The following is a 22,189-nucleotide window of genomic DNA, read 5'->3' as shown; positions in this document are numbered from 1 at the left end:
TTCTCTTTCTTTCATAATTGATTTGCAGTTTCCTTTTGTAGCTCTTCTACATACTTTGTAGGTTTATACCTAAGTATTTAACAAGTGTCTTATGGTGGTATAATGGTGTAGAAAAAACCAGAAGAGGGCTATAGCATAAACAGTGTGTTCACGTAGCCTCCCTGACTGGAAATGGAGCCATTCGGCTGAGAGATATTGATAATGGCAGAGGCTATGCATGTGTGGCTATGGGAGCACTGTATGGTTTGCTGCATTTTTCTGTGAACCTGCCCTGGCCATATGTGAAATCACTATTTCCCAAACATTCCTTTATAATCATCACTTGATTCAGATATTAAAGAAATACCTGTGGGATTAAAGAAACTATTAACTAGGATTCAAGTGTAGAATCTTAGCTCTGTCACTAGCTGACAAGTAACCTTGGGAAGTATTGATTTACAGAAAGACTATTATAATGTAACTTTTCTTTAAACTTAGAGATTTATTAATTGTAAAGTACAAAGGTGATTCTTCTTCCTTGGCTTGTTAAACTGATCCCATTTTACCCTTCAAAAAAGTGTCCTGGAATATATAGTTGTTGTCTTCATTTGCTTAATTCAGTTTTCCTGGTGGATAACTCGTTGAGACACAGCATTCTTTCATTGTCTTTTTGTTTAATGTTTTTAATATTGTATTTACATGATTCCCACTCTTTCTAAAGTTGTGGAAAGACTCATATAGACTGAAATGTAGAATCCTTGCAATACCCTGCGACTGATCTCGCTTCCTGCCTGCTCTCATTTCTTGCCATCTTCCCTCTTCCTCTGTCTATTCTGAGCAGCCTCCCCACTGCTCTGCAAAGAGACTGGGTACGTTTCCATGGCAAGGGTTTTGATTGCCACATCTCACTTGCCAAGAATGTTCTCCTGGTTCCACAGGAGTCTGTTCTCCTACTCATTTAGGTCTCACATCAGAAGTAGCCTAGAATCCTCTGTAAAAGCTTTTTATCCTGCACTCACTCTGTTTTAGATTTCTTCATAAGGTTTTTAACTGATACTTTGTCTGAAATACTTGGGACCAGAAGTGGTTCATATTGGTTTGGCTTCAGAATATTTGCAGATATATTATGACATATTTAATTCAAATTTCATATGTCTTTGGGTATGTAACCTGAAGGTAATTTTAACATTTTTAGTATACATGCATTTTGACTAGTATTTGCTACTTGAAGTCAGGTGTTCAGTTTTTCATTTAGTGTCATATTAGCATTTAAAAATAAATAAATAAAAGAATTTGGAGGCCTTTGGGTGTTGGAGTTTTTATGTAAGAATGCTCAACTTGCAAGGTATGATATCCTCACTGTTAGTCTTCCCCAAGGCATGTAAGCTTCATGAAGACTGGGTCTCCATGTGTTCAGTATCATGTCCTTGTCTGTTGGGATAGCATGGGGAGGTACTAGCATTTTGTTGGTGGTATAAGCAAATAAATGATATTATTTTTTTGATTTCACAGCTATTCGCAGGCTTTAAAATGTTTAGACTTAGTCTTTGGGTATATTTTGTTTGTTGAGTATCTATACTATGTGTCACATGTGTCAAATAAGAATTTTTACTAAGATCATGAAAAACTACAATTGATGTCATCTCAGAATAAAGAATGTTTGACCTGTGACTGACAGTGCTTACACACCATCACTGTAAACTTCATATGTTAAAAATCATGCACCTGAGAGCAGGTGATGTGAGCAGGTATCACAAGCCATGCCCCTCACTAATATCAGAGCTCTATCAGGTAAACTGAGGGCTATTTTCATGAAACCTACATGTGTATGTTTAGTTTCTTAGTTGCATTTCTTTACAGTTGTGATTTTCTTTACTTGTAACTTTGATGTCTTCTTTTCAAATTTCATGCTATAATAGTTGCTCAATTTTTAACATTTTATATCTCTTGTGACTGTTGGGTGAGTAGTGAATATTGGATCTTCTTTGGTCTTCTTGTCTTCATAAGTATGTATGTGCTTGACAGACACTGGTTAAAAAGAGATTCTTCAGGGTTGGAAAGATGGCTCAGAGGTTAAGAGCACTATCTGTTCTTCCCAAACGTCATGAGTTTAATTCCCAGCAACCACACAGTCCTTGTCTGGGAAGTATCCAATGGTTGTATGACTTAATTCTCTTCTGATAGGCTTGATTAGCAAGGGTATCAGTTGCCAAATACTAGACAGTGCAGGCATTTGTAACTCAGCATCTACTCAGCGTCTTAAAATCCATCTTCTACGAAGCCAGTCCATCCTGCTACACAATGCCATTGCTTGCTGGCAAATGTTGAGTAACATGTTTGGGGATGATCAGTTTGTGGGTAGGGGTAGCTACAGGGCATCTGCTGGTTGCTTCACACTTCAGGCACTCACTGAAATCTTGCCCTCATGGCGGCTCCTCTTTTTGACATGAGCTTTTCTTTTTTTCTTTTTCTTTCTTTCTTTCTTTCTTTTTTTTTTTTTTTTTTGCTTCTCATTTCTTTTTTCAATAAGAAATGAAAGCTTTCCCTTTTAAGGTTTTAAATGAGATGTTAACAGAAGTCTTTTGTCCTCACCTGAAGAAACTAGGCCCTTTAAAGAAAGGAATGTAAACTTTCTTATCTTCGAAAACTTTAAAATGCAAAGCTCCCAACCAGTGTCTGAAAGCTTTTGGAGAATTTGAGGGAGTGTGTAGTTCAGCCTCATTTTCAGTCTCCAACCTGCTTTGTAACCTACTCAGATTCTTGGTCTGTAGTTGTTAAATTGAAGTATTTGAATGCCTCCTAGTGGCATAATGTTTGCTGTAATCAAGGAATTGAAAGTATTATTTACTGGAAGAGTGCTGTGATTAGTAACAAAGCTTGTGTGCAAGGCACTGGAATGCTTCTGTGTTGGTATCAAATAGTAAATTTGAGTCAGATTGCATTGTTTGTCACCTAACATGGATAAGATGTCTGACTGGAAAATACATACTATACATGAAAAGGGTGATTCAAAATTGTAATGTTTTTACTTTAGATCACATTATCATCATTGATTTTTTTACTGAATGCAGCTATTTTACAGTTATATATAGAACAATGGTTCTGTTAACGACATTCAGACTGCTTTGTGTACATGTATTGTTTTAAGTGTAGTTATTGTGTGTATACTTTAACTTCTTTTAAAAATATGGAGCTGTTTTCTTATGGGAAGTCTGTGGTTCATTTTCACACACACACACACACACACACACACACACACACACACACACACACATGATTCTTGTTTTCAAGTTAAATAAAATGGCTTAATTGGGAACCTTGAAATGGAGACTATAGTAAAACCCTAAAACAATGAAAGAGAATACTGGTTTAGTTGTTCCTTTAATCACTAAAAACATGCTTTATAACTACAGTAGTTTTTAAAATAGGGGATTAGTTAGGAGGGAGAAAAAAGTGGTATCCCTTTGTTAAGCATTAAAATATTTTAATTAACTGCTTACCAAAACATAACAATTAAAATGGCAATTACCTCTAAAGTAGCAACAGTGTAATTGCAGCTGCTGTGATATAAAGCTAGGAAACAAAATGTTAATCTGGAATGAGCAGTTTAAATATGAAATTATGATATACTTGGCTTCCTGTAGTACAGCTGTCAAGCTTGGGCAGCTCGCTGGTCAATAGTGACATTCTATGTGTCAGTGAACAGAGTCTCTTGATACCGTAACCCACAGTTCACACATTACTGAAGCTCCAACTGTCGAACATTCAAGTCCCCTGGTATTCGTGCAGCTTCCAGCCTCTCCTGACTGGCTCATGTTTCATTCTTTGGCAATTTGCCCTAATGATATCCCTCAGGAGCTTTCAGCCTCTCTTCTTCCCATATTTAATCGTGTTGTATTAATCTGAGTGATGCGCAAACTGTGCCGCACAAATTGTCGTTTCCTACAATATTTTCTAAGAGACTCATGATGAGGTTTTTTTCAGTTCAACTTTTACTTATGGTCCAAAATTTGACCCTAACTATGTTTTCAAGTTGAAGATAACAATCTGTATATGATTCACAAGAAACCCCTTTTGCTGTTTGTGTGTTTCTCAGAGAGTCCTTTGAGACATAGTCTTTTACATGTAGAGTTGGTAAAAACAGCGTGAGCTATGTCACTGTGTAAATTGTTGTATGATGATCACTCATCTTCGCTATCTTGAACGTGTCTTTTTGTTTAGAGGCCAGCAGCTCCTTATTATTGTTTCCCTTCTGTGAATTTCAGTTAACTGCCTGTGTCCATGGATCGGCTGCTCTGCTCTGCCCCATGTACTGGCAACACATCTACATCCCCGTGCTCCCTCCACACCTGCTGGACTACTGCTGGTAAGCTGGCCTCCCCCAGACTCCTCTATCCTAGGCTCCACCGTCAGAAAAAGACCTTTACATTGTAGCCAGTATAGACTGAAGGAACCATGGAACCCTGACTTTCAGGTTAGTTGTAAATATTAGAGAATATTTCAGTATGTGTCAGAGCAGTTCTTTCCAAAGATAACAAAAATTGAGATTTTGGCAAGTATGGTTCTTTAAATTTTTCAAATTCTTTCTGTAGTCAATTAGAAAAAAAAGTATAAGTAAGAAATATAATTTGTTTTTGTGGCTCAAAGATTATACAATGGTTCTGGTATCAGTCAGAGAACACTATTTCAGGTATCAGAATTTATCTATCAAATCTACCCATAACCCACTGGCTCCACAGGGTAAGCTGTGACACCCTTTTCCTTCACATCCTATCTTAGTAGCACCCTGAAAACAAGACTTGCTTCCAAGACAAGAATTTTTCAGAGTCTAGTGTAAGGCAAAGTGTCAGCCTAAAACAATCATGAAAAACAGTGTGCAAAGTGTGAGAGTAATTGTGAGTACTGGCTGGATTTAGAGACAGCCACTAGTGAGCTCAGTAATCTGAGTTCAGTCAGGCCACAAGGAAGTGGAACAGTGGCCAGTGCCCTCCTTGTTCTGTCTGACTGGAACATAGCGAAGCTGTATGTAGTAAGGCCAGACAAGGAGGAGACTCCAACACAGAAGCTTTGACTGTGTATGGAGAAGCTACCCACTCACCAACTAGACTCCATTGCAGTAATTATGTTTTCACCATAAAATCACCTCAGGCATAATGTAAAGTTTAAGAAATTTCTTTCTCCAAATCATGCCTTTATATGCATGCATGATACACACACACACACACACACACACACACACACACACGTGGGGGGGAGGGAGAGAGAGAGAGAGAGGGAGAGAGAGAGAGACAGAGAGAGAGAGAGACAGAGAGAGAGAGAGACAGAGAGAGAGAGAGACACTAAGAAGAGGAGAGAGAGAGAAATAATTTTGTATTGATGGTTTCTTTATATCAAAGCAAGTATTAGTGAAAGTAAGAGTTCTTTTGAATTAATATATTTATTTTAAAATTTCATGAAAGACATTATTTAAAATTATTTAAGGGTTGTGATTATTTAAATATACAGTGTTTATACAAAGGGGTGGTGGTTGGTCTGTTAAGTGTCTGTGACTAGGCTTCTTCATGACATTGCATGCATTGGTCCGGATTGACTACTCTGTTGCTGCACTGTGCTTCTATAGTGTAGTAGCAGTATGCCTCATGCTGTGAAGTAGGGAACCAGTGACTCCCTATTGCTGTTCTTTCCTTGGGGAACTTGAAAGGAAAAATCGCTTTGTAGATTACAGGATGTAATTTAATTATATTGTGAAACGTAACACACAAATCTAAGTCTAAAGCCAGATCAATAAGTAAGCTTCTCTGTTACTCTTTTTAAGAGTTTCCTTTTGACTAATATACTTAAAATATTTTTCTTCCTTAAAGGCAGAGAATGCAGTTTGTTCATGTTGACATACACAATAGATTTTTGTATACAGCATTCTGTGGCTAAACGTTTAAAATTCTCTTTTCTAAAAGTCTTATACAATTAAAGTGATTTTGAGAACTAATTATAGGTTTAGAATTTCATTTTGCAATATTAATTGCATCATAAATTTCCTGTTAAAATGTTCTGGTGGACCTTTAAGCTCCAATCTCTGTAGTGTTATATATTTAAAGTTTTCTAAAATGTTATTTAAACGTATTCGATGCTACACACATTCTTTCTAGAGCTATTTTCCTGATTCTGACCCTGCTGACAAGTCTCCCCTGCTGCTTCGCCATGAGAAGCCTCTCCCCCTGTTCTTTCCAGTTGCTTGCTCACTTCTAATGCTAGAAAGAGACCTTAGGACAAGTTCTAACAGCCTCCATGGCAGGTACTCCTAGTTCTGAGTTGAGTGTAGTGTTCAAACAAGGCATTACTGAAACTTTCTGAGCCCTAAAGTCATATGATAGGCTCAGCTTTTGTCTACCCATCTATGTGACTTCCTTCTGTCATCAGAAAATATGATGGAGTGAGCAGTTTCCTAGAGAAAATAGTTCTCTTCTATTTATATCCTTGATACCAGGAAAATACTGATACATGTGGAAGGAAGATAACTCAAGTTATCACATGAGTATCAAGGGCATGGAACAGATGATTCACATCAAGTTCCAAATGGGGCTGCAGTTTCTGAGGAGTACGTGTATCTTGCTCAGCTTCAGAGTGATTGGGACATTGCAGTTTCTGAAATAGTTGGATCCACTAAAGACTTCTGTGTTTGCACCTGGTGTTGGAGAGCCATAATGCCCTCTTGTGACCATAGGTGAATATCACATCTCGGGCCGGTGGCAGTCTTACCACGTAGTCCAGCCATCTATCCACCCACCCCCAGCCAACTCACGCAGTCACTCATCCACCATTTACAGACCACCTATTTGGCAAGCTGTGAATGGGTAATGAAATGAATGTGCTTCTTTACTTGTTTATTCACCAGAAGAAACAAGTGCGTGTTCATGGCTATGTGTCCACTTCTGTGCACACATCCACGTATAGAATAATCCTGTAACATTGTAATTGCTATAGCAGAGTCACAAAAAGAGACATGGAGGCAGTACCCGGGGCAATAGCGGACAACACTCTTGGTAGGTTCAGGAAATCTATTGGGAGGAATTGTTTTCTTTGAACAGCAAAATAACAGTACTCCAGCAAGGCACATCTGTTGTCAGACACTTAAAAACTCTGTGGATCCATAAGCATGTAAGGGGAAGTGTGGCTGTGAGACCACCAAGATTATCATAGACTCTTCTCTGCCTCACGCAGTGCTTAAAGCAGCCATTTAGTTGACTTCCTTGATAATTTCTTTGAAATACTCAGATTTAATTTCTAGGAAAAAATAAATAAAAAATTAAACACACACACACACACACACACACACACATTCTTTCAGACTACCCTGATTGCTGCAATACTATGTGTCAGGGCAGCTTCTTTGTAGGTAAGTTTAAGAAGGAAAAGGGAAAAGTGATTTTGAATAAAGATTCTCCCACAGAGAAGCAGCAGTTTTGAGCCAGGCATGTCTTTTCCACCACAGCCAGTAGGACCCCAGACAGCCTTACACATGGATAATAGAGCATCTGCATGAACACTGAGCACTTCTCGATAGCCCAGTGCTCTCATCAAAGTGATCACAAAGTGACTTTGCATGAGATTTAGCTTATGCCACAATAGGATATATCCTATATTTGACTCTATATATAAATACTACATTCTGTCAAATATAATGATTTTAGAAAATTATACTCCAGCATTTTTAGTTCAAACATCTATGCATTTTTTATTTTTGCTAAAAATTAGTGAGAAAAATAAACTGTAGAGCAATGCTCAGTGGTGCCATTTGTCTTAGGAGCCTGTTACTATATAATCTTCATTCTAGTTTAATTTATATGAATATATCATTTGTATCTCAGAGACCAAGAATCTTTCAGAAATCTTCAAAGAACTCTTCTGAATTTATTTACCAGAATTACTGAATAGTTTAGACTCCTGTCTTGTGAAACACTAGTCTATTCAGTGTATATCCAACAGGTTTTAAATGGACATACTAACTAGTTTTACAAGCCTTGAGTATTTTAGCATTATTAAGACATCTTTTGGAATTTGAGATGCTGTATACGTTTGTGTTATAAGTCTTATTGGTAAAATATTCTAAGCCTCAGGGGGACTGGAAGGTCACATACTGGTTTTTGCATTGCTGTTCTATCTTTAACGTTTGGTGGGCGTGACGTACTTAAGACACTGGGAGCTGGCCAGCTTGTTGTGTAACAGTTGCCCAGAGCTGGGCTTGGCACCTGGATAGGGATGTGCATTTTCTGTCTTCTGTGGACTCGCAGAAGGAACCCAGGGACAAGGACTGGGGCTAGGGCCATAATCCCCTTCCCCGTCCAGCAAAGGCCCAACAGTCCACTTTATGTCTCTTCCCCTCTGAAGGTAGAAAATCTGATAGTCCCTAAGGAGATCAAGACATGTAAGTAGTCAAATGGAGTTTCCAGAATATCACACCAAGTCCATCCAGATGGTCAGCTATGCAGATGTTTTAAAAGAATGTGAAGGAACAAGGCTACAGTAAGCAAAGGCAACTGGAATGAGGATTAATACGGTAGTAATGAACTGCGTGTACATGGTAGTGAGAAGCAGCATAACTTATGGTTTCTGGGATTCTGGATCTATAGGGTACTGTTTAGACATCCTGAACTAAACTTTGAACTTTCTAAGATGACTTGAGACATCTGGCCACTCATGGTCTGTTACCATCACCATTACTAAGTGCACGTGTAGGAGGCCTGGGCACTTCTGTGTAATGACAGTCACGCTCAGAGCATCTTATAAGCCTTTGAGAAACAGGATTTGCATTAGCATGAAAGGTTTAAGGCCAAAAATATCTATAAAAGGATTTCCCAAAATGTGTTTTTAAAAATATTGTCCTATTATTTATCATTTCATAAACACTTGTCTGTCTTCATACTTTTATAATTTAGCTTGAAATTTCAACGTGAATACTTTGCATCTTCTATTTCCTAACAATTATTTTAACATTTAGCCAATTCATATGTAACATACTAAAATGACTTAGTGTCTGTATTTCCTGCTAGCATGTAATATCCAGGAAGAAATGTGTCCCATCTGTATTGTTTCTCACTGTGTGTAAGTTTCTTTCCTAGTACCTGGATCTGGTAAAATAATTAATTTAAAATCAGCCTTAGGCTTGAACATTTTTTATTAAAATTATTATATTAGGAACAGTAAAAGTAGAATGAACCTGTGCATGCACGAAGGAAGGAGCACAGGAGGACTTAGGCCTGCACCACTGGTTCTAGAACAGTGTGAAAACAGCATGAGATGAATATTTGGTACCTGAGTGGTAGACGGACACAGTAGGTATTGAGTAACACAATAGGTATGAAATGATGATGATCCATTAAAATAACAGAAATAATCAAACTGAACAAGAAATACGAGTAAAAAGAATAGATACTTTTGATGGTTATTTAGAAGATATTTGATAGCAAGTATATGGAAAACATTCAATGTGACCTACATACACCCTGATAGTCTTCTTAAATAAAATGTTATTTAGGTATAGAACTTCTGGTTTAATAATAAGTGATTTAGAGATTTTTGTATACACCAGCTTTAAATATAGTAATGGCCTATAAGATGAATCTAACTTTTATCCATTTAGCAATGTTGACTATCTGTAATGTCTTATGTTGGAACTGAGCACTTGAAATTAGTTTTTAAGCATTTGAATTATTTTTATGTTGTTTCAGTTTTAATGAACTATGTGAATCTATACACACATGTATATTTTTAATTTAGTGCCCCAATGCCATACCTGATTGGAATACACTCCAGTCTCATAGAGGTGAGTATCTTTCACAGTAAGATAGTTATGAAACCTATTAAATTAGAAGCAATAGATAAAAGCCTTATTTAAAACATATTTGACAAATGCTAAGAGATATGAGGTTGATGTTATAGATGAACTTAAGTGCCACTGAAATCACTTCAGTTTATACAGTACACTGGTTTGCCCTGTGGCAGCATAAAACCTCTGGGATTGGTTGTGCTGGAAGTCATATGGTCAGTTTTAAATACTAAAATTCTTGTTCCCTGATGAATCTCTTATACTTTGAGATTTTCTGTATCTTATAGCTAGGACAATATTTTGAAATTTTATGTGTTTTTGATTCACCAAGTCAAACAGTTTTCCTTTCTTTTATGCTTGATTATTTCCAGTTCATTAGTTGATTTTCAAACCGTAAGTTTAACGTAGTAATGACAAACATATTACTCAAGTGTGATGGCTCATTCCTGTGATTCACATCTTTAAGGGGCTGAGCAAGGTCTCCCCTAATGCAAAGCCAGCTTGGGGGTGCACAGGGGCTGGCATGATAGCCAGAACCAAGGAGAAGACAGTGAACATCCTTTTTAAGGTCAAGGTTTCAGTCCTACTGTGAGAGATGAAGTCAGTAGGGTTTTTTTTTGTTTTTTGTTTTTTCCCTGTTGTCATCACATCATTTCAACATGATTTTTGCTGTTTACTTTGTCCTTAACTGGAAACTCTTTAAACTTTAGACACTTGGATGTACGGTCAGTGAGATTCCTAGGAAGGACTTCTTCTAAGATTGGCATATCCATTACCAAAATGCTAAAACGTATTACTTGAGTCCCTGAGTGGCATCGTTATGCTACCTGATGCCCGCTTCACTCAACCCAATTTCTCTGTTGCTGCCCTTTCAGGATAGCATTAATAGCGCACACCCCAGCTGATGAGCGCACTGATGGGCTACGGGTGGTTTTCCTCGAGTTTTCAACACTGATCTTTGCTTTTATCAGAAAATACTCTGTAATAAGGCAGAGTCCCATCCCCAAGAAAAGCTTTGATTATAGAATTCTACCTATGCTCAAATTTGGGGCTCTGCGCTAATGCAGTAATTCTTGTGTTCCATTTAAGTAGGTGTAATATGCTTTTAATATTGAAGTTGGAGTGGGATAAATGTGTGACTCCTCCTTGTATTTTATTAACTTTAAGATGCTCTATAAGCCAAGGATGAAGTGTGAGGGTGAGGCTTGAGCAGATAGATATCAGCCGCGGTGAGATCAGGCTGGGTTTCACTAATTTGAATTTCATCCAATTAATTGCTCAGATTTTTTTCTTAAATGTAACAAAGTTCAATTTCCATCGTTTCCATACTAAATGTATTAATAGCACACATAATTTTATATTTACTTAGAGATGAAAGGTATTTAATGTTGGAGAGAGTGCCTGGTGGTCTTATGTTAAATTTGTGTGTATGGAATGTTTCTACAACAACCTTTAAAACAAATAGTTAGGCTTTTCCAAAATATGGTGGGTGAGGAAGCACATTAGGTATTTAATTTATCACATATTTATTGGCCACTTAAAAAGAAATTTTAATTTTAAAATATTTTTTGAAAAATGTAAATGTAATTAAATTATTTTCCCCTCAATCTTCTCCTGAAATTGATTTTGTACTTTTTGAAAAAGGCTGTAGCGAAGGAAAAGATGATTCTAACCTTCAGTTGGTTCTTTTTATGAAATGGGACATTTAGAGCCATAATTAGACTGTGTGGAGTTTCCACAGCTTTGTGTGCTGCACTTTTCTTGTTTATCAGTCAGTGCTGAGCTTGTTGACAGGGTAGGAGATGCATTTGGACTTCCTTTAAATCAAGTGCATATGGAGCTGGAGAGATGGCTCAGTGGTTAATAGCACCCAATTTCACTTCTCAGACCCACACAGCACCTCACAACTGTCTGTACCTCCAGTTCCAAGCCTTCTCACACCCTCACACAGACATACGTTCAGGTAAAACACTAATGAACATTGAAAGAAAAGTCACTTGGCAATTTTATTAAACTATAGTAAGATTATAGTTCATTCTTCATTCTGTCACTATCAAAAAGTTTTAAAAGAAAATTTTTATCTTTTTGCTTTTACTTTACAAAACATGTTTTAAACTGAAGGTAGGTATTTGTGTATAGTTAATACATGAGACAGAAATGAGTAGGTCTTTGCCTTTCTTTAGTAATTGCAACTATTTTTAAAGTAGATCTAAAAAGTGCTCTTCTCTTTTTGGTCCTAACAATCTTGATTAATACTATTAATCATATAAAAACCTCAAGGTTCCAAAACATGAAATTAATGTTCTTAGAAACTTCATTTCACTTATATTTGCATAATTGTGAGTAAAGAATAATGAAATAGCATCTTCTCAAAGTACAAATTTATTTCTGAAATAAGGGAAACAGCTTTTATGTCCCTGAAACCCAGACCTCTGGGTAAAGTGCAGACTCAGTCTGCAGCTGAGACACTGAGGTGCTGCAGATGCTGGGCAGCTTGGCCTGTCTTTATGTGGAGAGGACTCTGCGGTGCTGCTTCTTGTCCCTAAGCCTCTGTGATTGCTGCCCTGGGCCGTCACAGCACATCAGTGTACACGGTGCACACAGCCTCAGTGTGTGCAAGGGCTGGATCTCCAGGGCGTGAGAGAGACTGCCACCTTCAGCACCTCGCTGTTCTCCACCAGCCTCTCATCCTGTGGCCAACATTGTGGTCTTACTTTTCTGAAAAACTATTATTTTCATGTTTTCTTTGTACCCCACAAACATATGACATATAAGTGAAACAGAGGAAGAGGTGCCATTGCTGTCTTGCATGCCTAGGTAGAGAAGACACAGTTAACGCATGATTTGGAGAAAAAAATAGAATGCTAGTATCAGTATTTTTCAGGTAGTTAAATTCCAACCCACTTTCTCCCTTTTCCGTATATAGATTTATTCTTTTTCGGGTTTTGTTTTTTGAGACAGAATTTCACTTGTGTAGCCTTAGCTGTCCCAGACTCACTTTGTAGGCCAGACTAGCCTTGAACTCATAGAGATTCACCTGCCTCTGCCTTTCTGAGTGCTGGGATGACAGGCATGCACCACTGCTTGGGACTTAAAGATTTATCCTAACATTAGGGTTTTAGTTTATTCATTAATAATGAACAGATTTTTCCTGCTTTTATTGAGTGGTCCCTTGAGCAAAATTTAATATTGTTATCTGCCTTAAAAACTAAAAAGCAATTGAAAAAGTCTACATATCATATTGATACCGTTATTCAGACTTTGTACTAATGTCATCAAAAACATCTTGGTGACACAGAATCCTCCTTATTTTACACTGTTTGGACAAACTTATTTCCCACTGGAAAAAGTAGCTTTAAGTCTTCTGGATTATATCAGTTCTTCTGGCATGAGACACCTCAAAAAAGTGAAATGGTCATCATATTATGACATAGTTAAAATGTCCTAAGTACGGAATTATATTTTTTTATTATAAATTTTATTAAATATAGTTAACATACGTGATAATACAGTTATACATTTAAACCTTGTATTTGTATATATGAGAAGGAAAGGAAATGAGTGTATTTATAGACATACCTATAGAATGTCAGTTATATCATTAGAAAAATGATTTTTTGGTAATAACATAGAGGTAGCCTTCCTTTAGTTCTGAATGTGTAGTAAGTTCAGTGTCTTTTGCAAGACAAATGTGAGAACCATGTCCCTTGAGAATACAGTCTACACTGATTTCTAAACACACAGAAGTTCCTCACCCAGGTCATCATTTCTGTAGGAGATTTGACATTCAACTAAATGCTCAAAGATTTGAAATCCGAAATGGATCAGATGCGCTTTAGTCAGAGTCAATTTGTAACAAAATAATTGATTAAACTAGTTTAAAATTGAGTCACTTAGCTAGTGGAGCACACCTTTAATCACAGCATTTGGGAGGCAGAGGCAGAGGCAGAGGCAGAAGGATCTCTGTGAGTTCAAGATTGGTCTAGTCTACTTGGTGTTCCAGGGCAGCCAGGGATACAATCCCCCTCCCCTCCCCTCCCCTCCCCTCCCCTCCTCTCCTCCCCTCCCCTCCCCTCCTCTCCTCCCCTCCCCTCCCCTCCCCTCCCCTCCCCTCCTCTCCTCTCCTCTCCTCTCCTCCTCTCCCCTTTCCTTCCCTCTCCCCTCCCCTTCCCTCTCCCTCTCCTCCCCTCCCCTCCTCCCTTCCCTTCCCTTCCCTCCCGCTCATATCCTTCCTTTCCCCCTCTCTCCCCCTCTTGTCTCCTCTCCTCCTCCTCCCTCCCTATCCCCCCTCTTCCGCTCTCGCCTTTGCTCTGAAAAAGATAGTGATGCTTGCACTTTAAATAAAGGCACTTAGTGCCTGGTGTGGATGGACACTTCAAAGTGCTGCACTGAAATTATTTATTACCTCTCACGCATGGGCCTGTAAGAATGTGCAATTCTGGATTCATGGCTGCATTTCATTTCTTGAGGGCATCAGTTACATCTGAGGAGTGTTCGACAGTAGAATTCAGTAATTTAAGTAGATATGTGGAACAGAGAAAACAAACTATAAGCGTTTCCCCTTTAGTTATACCAACTTAAATTTTTTTTTATACTTTACTGTTATTTGTAAACTTATTGAGATACGATTTTACTAGATTTTCAAACAACATGGAAAGATATGCCAGTGTGGTAGATGGTTAAATTTTACACTCTAGAAAGTCTGAGAAATTTTTAGAAATAGAAATTCATGTGGGGACATGATTGGCAAATTACATATTAGTACTCTCTCCATTATCTTCTCATTTCCCTTTCAACCCTACTCATCGATCATATTGCGATGACAGTATAAGAACATAGTCATTAGTTGAAATGTAGTTTAGTGCTGTGTCATGGTTGCTGGGTTTTAATTGTCTCTCCAACGTATTTACGCCAAAAAAAGATTTGAAGCTGGAAATAAATTACCATATCATAAGATTGATGTCCAAATGATAAAGGCTCCAGTTTTTATACTTTATGTACCTCTACCTATTTTACAAGTTTTCATTGTGCTAAATTTTTGACAGTTACATTAATTTGATATTAGATGAGGAAATTTTCCATTGCAAGCTTTTTAATCAAATCTTTTAAAATGAATTACAGTCAGATTTTCTTTTTCAGAAAGCGAAGTTGTTTATAATATTTTATAATATTGAATTTTATTCTTTAATTTTTCCATGATGAATGCACTAAGATTTTTTTTTGTTTCTAAGCTCATCATAATTTTGTAAGAAAAATATAATAAGATTTTTCACATTTGTGTTTTTTAAACAGAGAGTGAAAAATAAATCATTGGAAGATGTGGTTGTGTTAAATGTTGACACAAACACTTTAGAATCACCATTTAATGACCTGAGCAACCTACCCAGTGATGTGGTAAGTCCAAGGGATATCTGTGGTGAATAAGACTGTTTGTTGCTGGGCCCTCAAGTTACTATTTTCCACTTTGTATCTGAACCTTTAAAGTCAGTGTTCAAGTTGTAAGAAGAATCAATGTGGATTCTATTTTTAATATTTTTACCTTTCGGCAGTTGAAATGTTAAATGGAATACCATATTCCTTATTGTAAAAATGGGATCACAATTAAAAAGCTAGCTGCATTCATTAGGCAGAGTTTCTTTAAACATCAAGTCTCTTCATTTCATCTTAATCATTATATTACAAAGTAGGCATCCTGTCTGCCTAGTGGCGTGTCTTGCCAAAGACTGAGAGAGTTTTTGAAGGCAAGAAGAAGAAGGGGCCAATTATCGGCTTTTGCTTCCCTGCCACCTGCCAGCGCTTTTCCTTTTAATTAATGATCTGATGGCACTGGTCAATATAATAAGAAATGCTTGTACAGTTGGGGTCAGAAAATTCTGGCTTTGATCTCTCTCAACTTTCTGAAACATTTATTTGTTTTCTCTAAATTATTTCAGTTTTATTTTAATCTTTCCTGTCCTGCTGAGGGCCACAAGAATGAAAACCTACCGTTTGTCATCTGCTTTCGCAGAGCAAAGAATGCTTACTTAGAATTCTATTTGTAAATTAAACTGCAAGCCCAGTTTGTCATAAAAGACAACTGATCCTTTTGAAATGACGAAAACTGTCTTTTGTCTGTAAAGCTGATAAATTAAGTGCCAGTTCTCTTCAGCTCTTTGATCTTGCGGAGTGTGTGTGTGTGTGTGTGTGTGTGTGTGTGTGTGTGTGTGTGTGTGTGTGTGTGTGTTGTATTTTCAGCTTTTAATGGGATACATTCTGTATTTCATATTAACCAGTCTGTAAAATTTCAGTTTTGGCTTTTATGTTCTTTAGGGCAAAATTGCAAACTAGTGCTATTTCTGTACATATTTAGTGACTGTTTAAATATCTTTATAACATAATTCTAAATTTAAAATAACTTCCTTCTTTTAAAAAAAACCCTCAATGTTTCCATTGTTTTCAAGGTTATTAAAATTTGAGAATTGAAAGTAAACTTTGCAATATATATTTTTCTATTTTCTCCATTATTAAGAAGTTTGAGAAAATAAATTAAAAGATATCCAATTTTAAAAATAAACTAACACTAGCCTAGATTTTCTTATGGCCAGTGATAGGAAAATGATAATTCAATGTCAAAGCACGCTTACTTCTGCTTATCAAACCATTCCCAGACCTTCAAGTTTGTTAAACTGAACTGTGTTCTCACTGCAGTAAAACTGTTCTGTGTGAGCAATCCAAACTCAGCCCGGTGGACACTGATATTGTCTGCCAACCTAATGCAGCCAGATGCTTCATTATGGAATTCTGCAGACTGCTAGGAGGGATTCACTATGTATTTTGAAATCTATCCATGTAATTTTCACTGGATAGAGAATACTAAGGAAAATAGAATTACAGCTTTTCAAAACATTTTCCTTATGTATTGCACATTTCCTACTGTTATCTTTAGGAGGAAGGGTTGTTTACTACAAAGGAGAGAGAGGAGCCCAGCCTTTCTCTACATGATATTCAAATCTGTGTAGTCCACTGGGCTCGGTCCGTGGGAAGAGCCTTTGAAGTCTCAGCATAGTGAGACTTCCTTTTAACTGAGAAGTACTTCTCTTGTAGATGTTTTGTAGTGAAGATATTGACTTAAATGTATAGGGATGCTAAGCAGCATTCACAGATGCACAGATGCAAATATGAGGTTATAAGAGTCAGGATGCAGCTGCCTTAGGACCACGTTAGGCTAACTGCCATTGTGAGCTAAGGTGAAAGGAGCCCTGCCTGGTAGCCCAGGCGGATGGCAAAGATGCTGCTGTCTGGAGGCCACAGGCTTGCCGACAGCTGAGGAGTCAGCAGGTAAAAGCTCTGACATAGAACAAGTGCCGATTGTTGAGAATAGGGGTGTTTTAAAGTTATGGTGAATTTCTAAAATATTTTAGGCGATTGTTCAACGCATGTCTAGTAAAGTTCTAATTTTCATCAGTTTTTCCAAGGCTGCCCTTTAGAACTCTGAAGGAAATGTAATTAAGTATTACAACAGAGTTTAAAAATGCAAATGTTTCAAGTAAGATCTGACAAATTCCTGAATAACTCAATTTTTATGTGTGATTTACATTTAATAAATAGTTTTGAAGCCTGAAAGGTATTGCTATTGGCATTGTTTGATTAGTTAATAAGTTAACTGAGATTTAAAAGGAGGCCCTTTTGAAATCATCCACCAAAGCATTTAAATTATGCTTACAGGCTGGGTGACTGTGCGCATGTGCACTCTATTACCGTGTCACATTGACCAGTGGCCACGGCTGCTCAAAGGTCAGTGGTCACAGTTGTCCTGAATTACTAGCCCTTTTCTCCTGTGGACCCTCTGGTGCGTTGCATGCTGTAATCTTCTTAATGGCTTCATTCCAATATTCACACATAATATTTTAGATTTATTGACTGTTAGAAATACTACCACGCCAGTAGCACTTCCGCTGCTCTTAACGTATTTAAAATTGGAAAAATAAATCAGAGCATGCTTCAGGAATCCTTTGTTTTCCTTTTGGGAGGTTTAAAAAAGAAACCCAAAAACCCTTTCTTCCTGTTTTCTGACAAGAACACTTGTCTTTTGATTTCATCATTTCACTTCAGATTTGTATCATCAAAATAAAACAAAATGAACGCAAATGTTTTATTTGGAGTGATAATATTTTACAAAAAAAACTTTTAAAGATGGTGACTCATTGAAACATGCTTTGGTAGGTTGTGTATGAATGTATTGTGACTTTATTTTATTAATATTCATGTAGACATTCTCAAACATATGTAGTTGGAGTATACTGAAATAAAAAAAAGAAACTTTAGGGCTAAGTAGCCATCAATCAAAGTTAGTGTTATTGTACTGTGTTTATGAGAGTGGAGGAAAAGCGTTCAATTATATATATCAGGGGAAATTTCAAATGAGTTCATTTAATTTCAGAAATGAACTATTGAGATCTCTCATTCCATATATTTATGGACAAATTTAATTTAATTATGTAGCAATTTAAAATTTTGTGTTTTACTGTTCATTTTAATTTTTTGGTCATTATTATGTTATGATAATTTGGAAAGTGTTACTATTCATTAAGTAAGAAGGTAACCTATTTACTTGCTGGAAAATTATACTGATAATTAGAATTATAGTATGATTTAGGAACTATGGTCTTAAAGGAATGTTAAGATCAGTAATTATAAAGGAAGTCTTGTAGAGGAAAGCTCTTGAGAGCTGACATCTGACAGAACTACTTGTGTTAGAATATTCCTTGTAACAGGCAAGTGGCTTTTGCGTAACCATCTTTAGATAATTTTAATTCATTAAAGAACATGTCCTTATTTTAAGTAAGAAAATTAAGGCACAGGAAGCCAACTGTTAATAGCTAGAGTTTTAGTGGATAAGGTTTGTCCTGTAGCTGTGCCCCAAATAGTGGATCATAGAACCTCTCAGTAAATGTGATGGATATTTAAGAGGAATGAATACCTTATTTACAGTTCCAGTCCCAAGCAGCCTGCCGTTCCTGTCTTGTTAAAGGAATAGCAACCTGATATATTTGACTTAAATTTTTTCAGCACTATTTTCTAAAAAGTATTTTCAGCTTGCAATTACTATTGTTGGAAAATAATTGCTTTCTGTGATAAGGATTTGTAAAGGTATCTACTGCATTTAAATGTTATCCTCTGTAATAATCAGTATAATTAAAATCACAAATATTAAAAATCTACTGTGTACCCTCTCCATGCTAATTTAAAGCCTGTTGTACTGGGGCATACTGTGTGTGACAGGATAGCTATGTTTGGTATAAAACCTTTTAAATTGCTAAAATAATAGGAAGCACTTATTATAAACATATGTAAATTCTCATACTTATTACACCGATTTTTAAAATATCTTTTGAAGGACTATGCCAATGATTTGTTGTAATATGAAAAAAGAAAAATAAAAAATTCTCATGAGTCACCAAAATGGAAGCTGAAGATTTAGAGAGCCGTCACCCCAAACACACACTTGATATTAAATTCTGAGTAGGCACATTTCAGAGAGTTTATTTGTTTGAGAATCAGTTTACAAAAGAATGGACTGTTTCAGAGGATTTTTAAAATTAACTTAAAATTATAAAATATAGAAATTAGTCTCTTGTGTCCGTGAATATTATCAATAAATGTTTAATTCATTGACTAGATCCTCTAATTTAACATGAAAGCTCTAACAAGTTAAATGTCACAGTATGTGTTATAAAGAAGGTAAGACCCCTGAGAATATAATATTAGTTCCAGGTTTGTCACAGCTCTGCTATAATTCTGATTGTGCTGAATGGTCAGTGAAGTCTCTAACAAATGCTTTCAGTGGTCCATACTGGAAAAAATAGGACAACTTTCTTTAGTTTATAGGGTAAGATGGAGAACATTTCATGAAAAGAATAGACTTGAGGAAACAAACCTGGCTTCAGTTTGTCCCTGAAGAGGTGTGTGCATAGGTATCCCCGCTACCACACTCCTGGTGTGTGCATAGGCATCCTGGCTACCACACTCCTGGTGTGTGCATAGGCATCCGGCTACCACACTCCTGGTGTGTGCATAGGCATCCTGGCTACCACACTTCTGGCTGCAGTTATGCAAAGCTCTGCGCTAGCAGACTCTTTATGGTCCTTTCTAAGTAATGAGTGTGGGGTGATGCTTACTGATGAGAAAGACAATTACACTCTTTACATTCCTGACACAAGAAGTTTGCTTTTAAAAAATCTCTGTGTAGCTACTATCCAAAATACTATATAAAGACACTTTTTGCTTAATTCTCAGAATGAAAAAAGGAAAAAAGAAAGAAATCCAAAATGTATTTTTCTTCTTTAATACAACATTTTATTTCTCACCTGACTGGAAAAAGCTCTACTGTTAGGACATTCTAATTTTCTTTAAAATGATTGCTTTCTTACACTTGTAAAATAAGAGATTTTGTTTTTCCCTACTCTTTTTATATTCATTGTATAGTTTAAATATACAAGGCTTAAATATAAAAAGAGGAGAGGGAAAAATAGAGCCCCCCCTTACTTTACATGTCCTTGTGAATATTTCTAATATCTTTATTTTCTCCTAGTTGAGTAAGAGTTAGCCCAGGCTTTAGGGACTGTCCTCTTTACATGTTTCTATCTTGTCGTGTATGAAGTGGATTAATTGTTTGCTACTTTTAGGGTCTGCAAGTGCTCATGGATTCCATAGACTTCCTCAAGCCTTTCGTTTTAAAAGATGTCCCCCACCTCTCTAATGCTTTCCCTGTGCGCTGCATGAGTGGTGTGCTTCTTTGCTTGCTTACTGCTAATTAGGAGTGGCCAAGGAAAGCCAAACTTTCATTTTCATCTTTCAAAGTAGTCTCCCATTTATTCTAGTTCTATAAAGCTTGACTCTCCCATATTGAAGACAGCATTGAGGTGTGTTAATACCGTGCGCACTTCTTCAGAACTGTTCTAAACCTGGCTTGCATGACTTGGTGAACTTAGAAGTGAATTATGATCCTGATGCCCATCATAAATGGACATTCTGCTTGAGAAACCTAGAGTTACGGTAAAATCACACAGGGAACAGGTAGTTTTGTTTGCTTCATGCACTTTTGATACATTCATTGGCTTAGCATGTATTTATCAAGCACCTCCTGTGTACCCGTATTCTGAGAGCTGGTGATACAGTGCTGAATTAGAAAACACATGTTTCAGTTTAAAGACACATGACTTTGACCAAGGCTCATCTAATAATATAGAAGTATACAAATGTTGTAAAGAAAAGGAACAGGTGCAGTTGAATAGATTGGCATGGCTCCCTCATCGACTGAGACAGGGAGATAGGGCCCGTTCTAGGCTTAAATGCAGGGAAAATGAACTGTTGATCTCTATGGTCCCTCAAGGAATTGCCTTTCATAGTACTGCTCAGTGTTCTTCTCTGGCTTAATAGTACTGTTTCCTCATGACCTGGCTGGAACCTTATGATGTGTCAGTTCATTGAGTGCTAAATTTTAAGTTTACCAGCATGAGAAACTACAGAAGCCAGAGTTTAGTCTATGTTTTTTATTTGATAGAACTAACATATTCTTTTGTATAACACTATTTGTTTCTATTTTAAGTGAGTTAGGGTACAGGTTAAGATGCCGTAACAGAGAGGATTCAGCAATCTTAATCAAATACTTATTTTAGCCAATACCAAATGGCCAGACCTGAAAGCACATATTGTATAGAACAGTAATTAATGAAAAAGGAGACCATAGGTTTGAAAGCGAGCAAGGAAGAGTATTTGGGAGGGTTTGAAGAGAGAAAAGGAAAGGGTATGATATTGTAATTATAGTATCTAAAATTTAAAAATCCAATTACTTAAAGTGTTAAAATTACTTATTGTACAATAAGGATAGTAACTCAGAGCTGTGAGGCAACTTCCGTCTTTAAGATACAATAAGACATCAACTCCAGGGTGAAGCCACCAACTCCATTATTTGTCTTCTACTTTGCTTCTGAAGAAAGGAGAAATCCAGGGAAGGGACACCCTCCCCCCTCAGTTCATATCCCATTTGCCTGGTCCTATACTAAGGCACAAAGAAGATAACTAGGTTATCTATGCATTATTCAAAGTTTAGCATTTCCATTACGAAAGATAAGAACTGATGTTTGTGGACTGACATCTATCTCTGCTACCAGGAAGCTGAAGTGAAAAGAATTTTGGCCAAGCTTAGATACCATTTTTATCAGCACAAAAACTTACACAAGCCTTTCATAGCACAGCTAAACTCATTGTATCTTTTATTATCCATGGCCTACATAATGAGTATAAGTATACCTGTTCTGAAAAATCACTGGTACATGTGTTTCTCTGTCTCTCTGTCTCTCTGTCTCTGTTTCTCTCTCTCTCTCTCTCTCTCTCTCTCTCTCTCTC

At 36.9% G+C, this 22,189-nt stretch overlaps 1 protein-coding gene across 5 annotated transcripts in view; it reads left to right on the top strand.

Annotated features, from left to right (window-relative positions):
- The window catches only part of DENND1B (DENN domain containing 1B), a 210,436-nt gene that overhangs the window by 119,332 nt on the left and 68,915 nt on the right, over positions 1–22,189 (top strand). For all 5 annotated transcript variants that reach the window (XM_084799269.1, XM_084799271.1, XM_084799268.1 and 2 more), the window contains 3 exons: positions 4,245–4,345; positions 9,754–9,799; positions 15,095–15,196. In XM_084799269.1, coding sequence (XP_084655395.1) covers positions 4,245–4,345; positions 9,754–9,799; positions 15,095–15,196 — 249 coding nt within the window. The remainder of the gene's footprint in view (positions 1–4,244; positions 4,346–9,753; positions 9,800–15,094; positions 15,197–22,189) is intronic.

Source organism: Acomys minous, assembly GCF_964271855.1.
Source record: "Acomys minous genome assembly, chromosome: 1".
Classification (NCBI taxonomy): domain Eukaryota; kingdom Metazoa; phylum Chordata; class Mammalia; order Rodentia; family Muridae; genus Acomys; species Acomys minous.
Note: the sequence above shows the minus strand (reverse complement) of the source record. Positions and strands in the feature narration are given on the sequence as shown.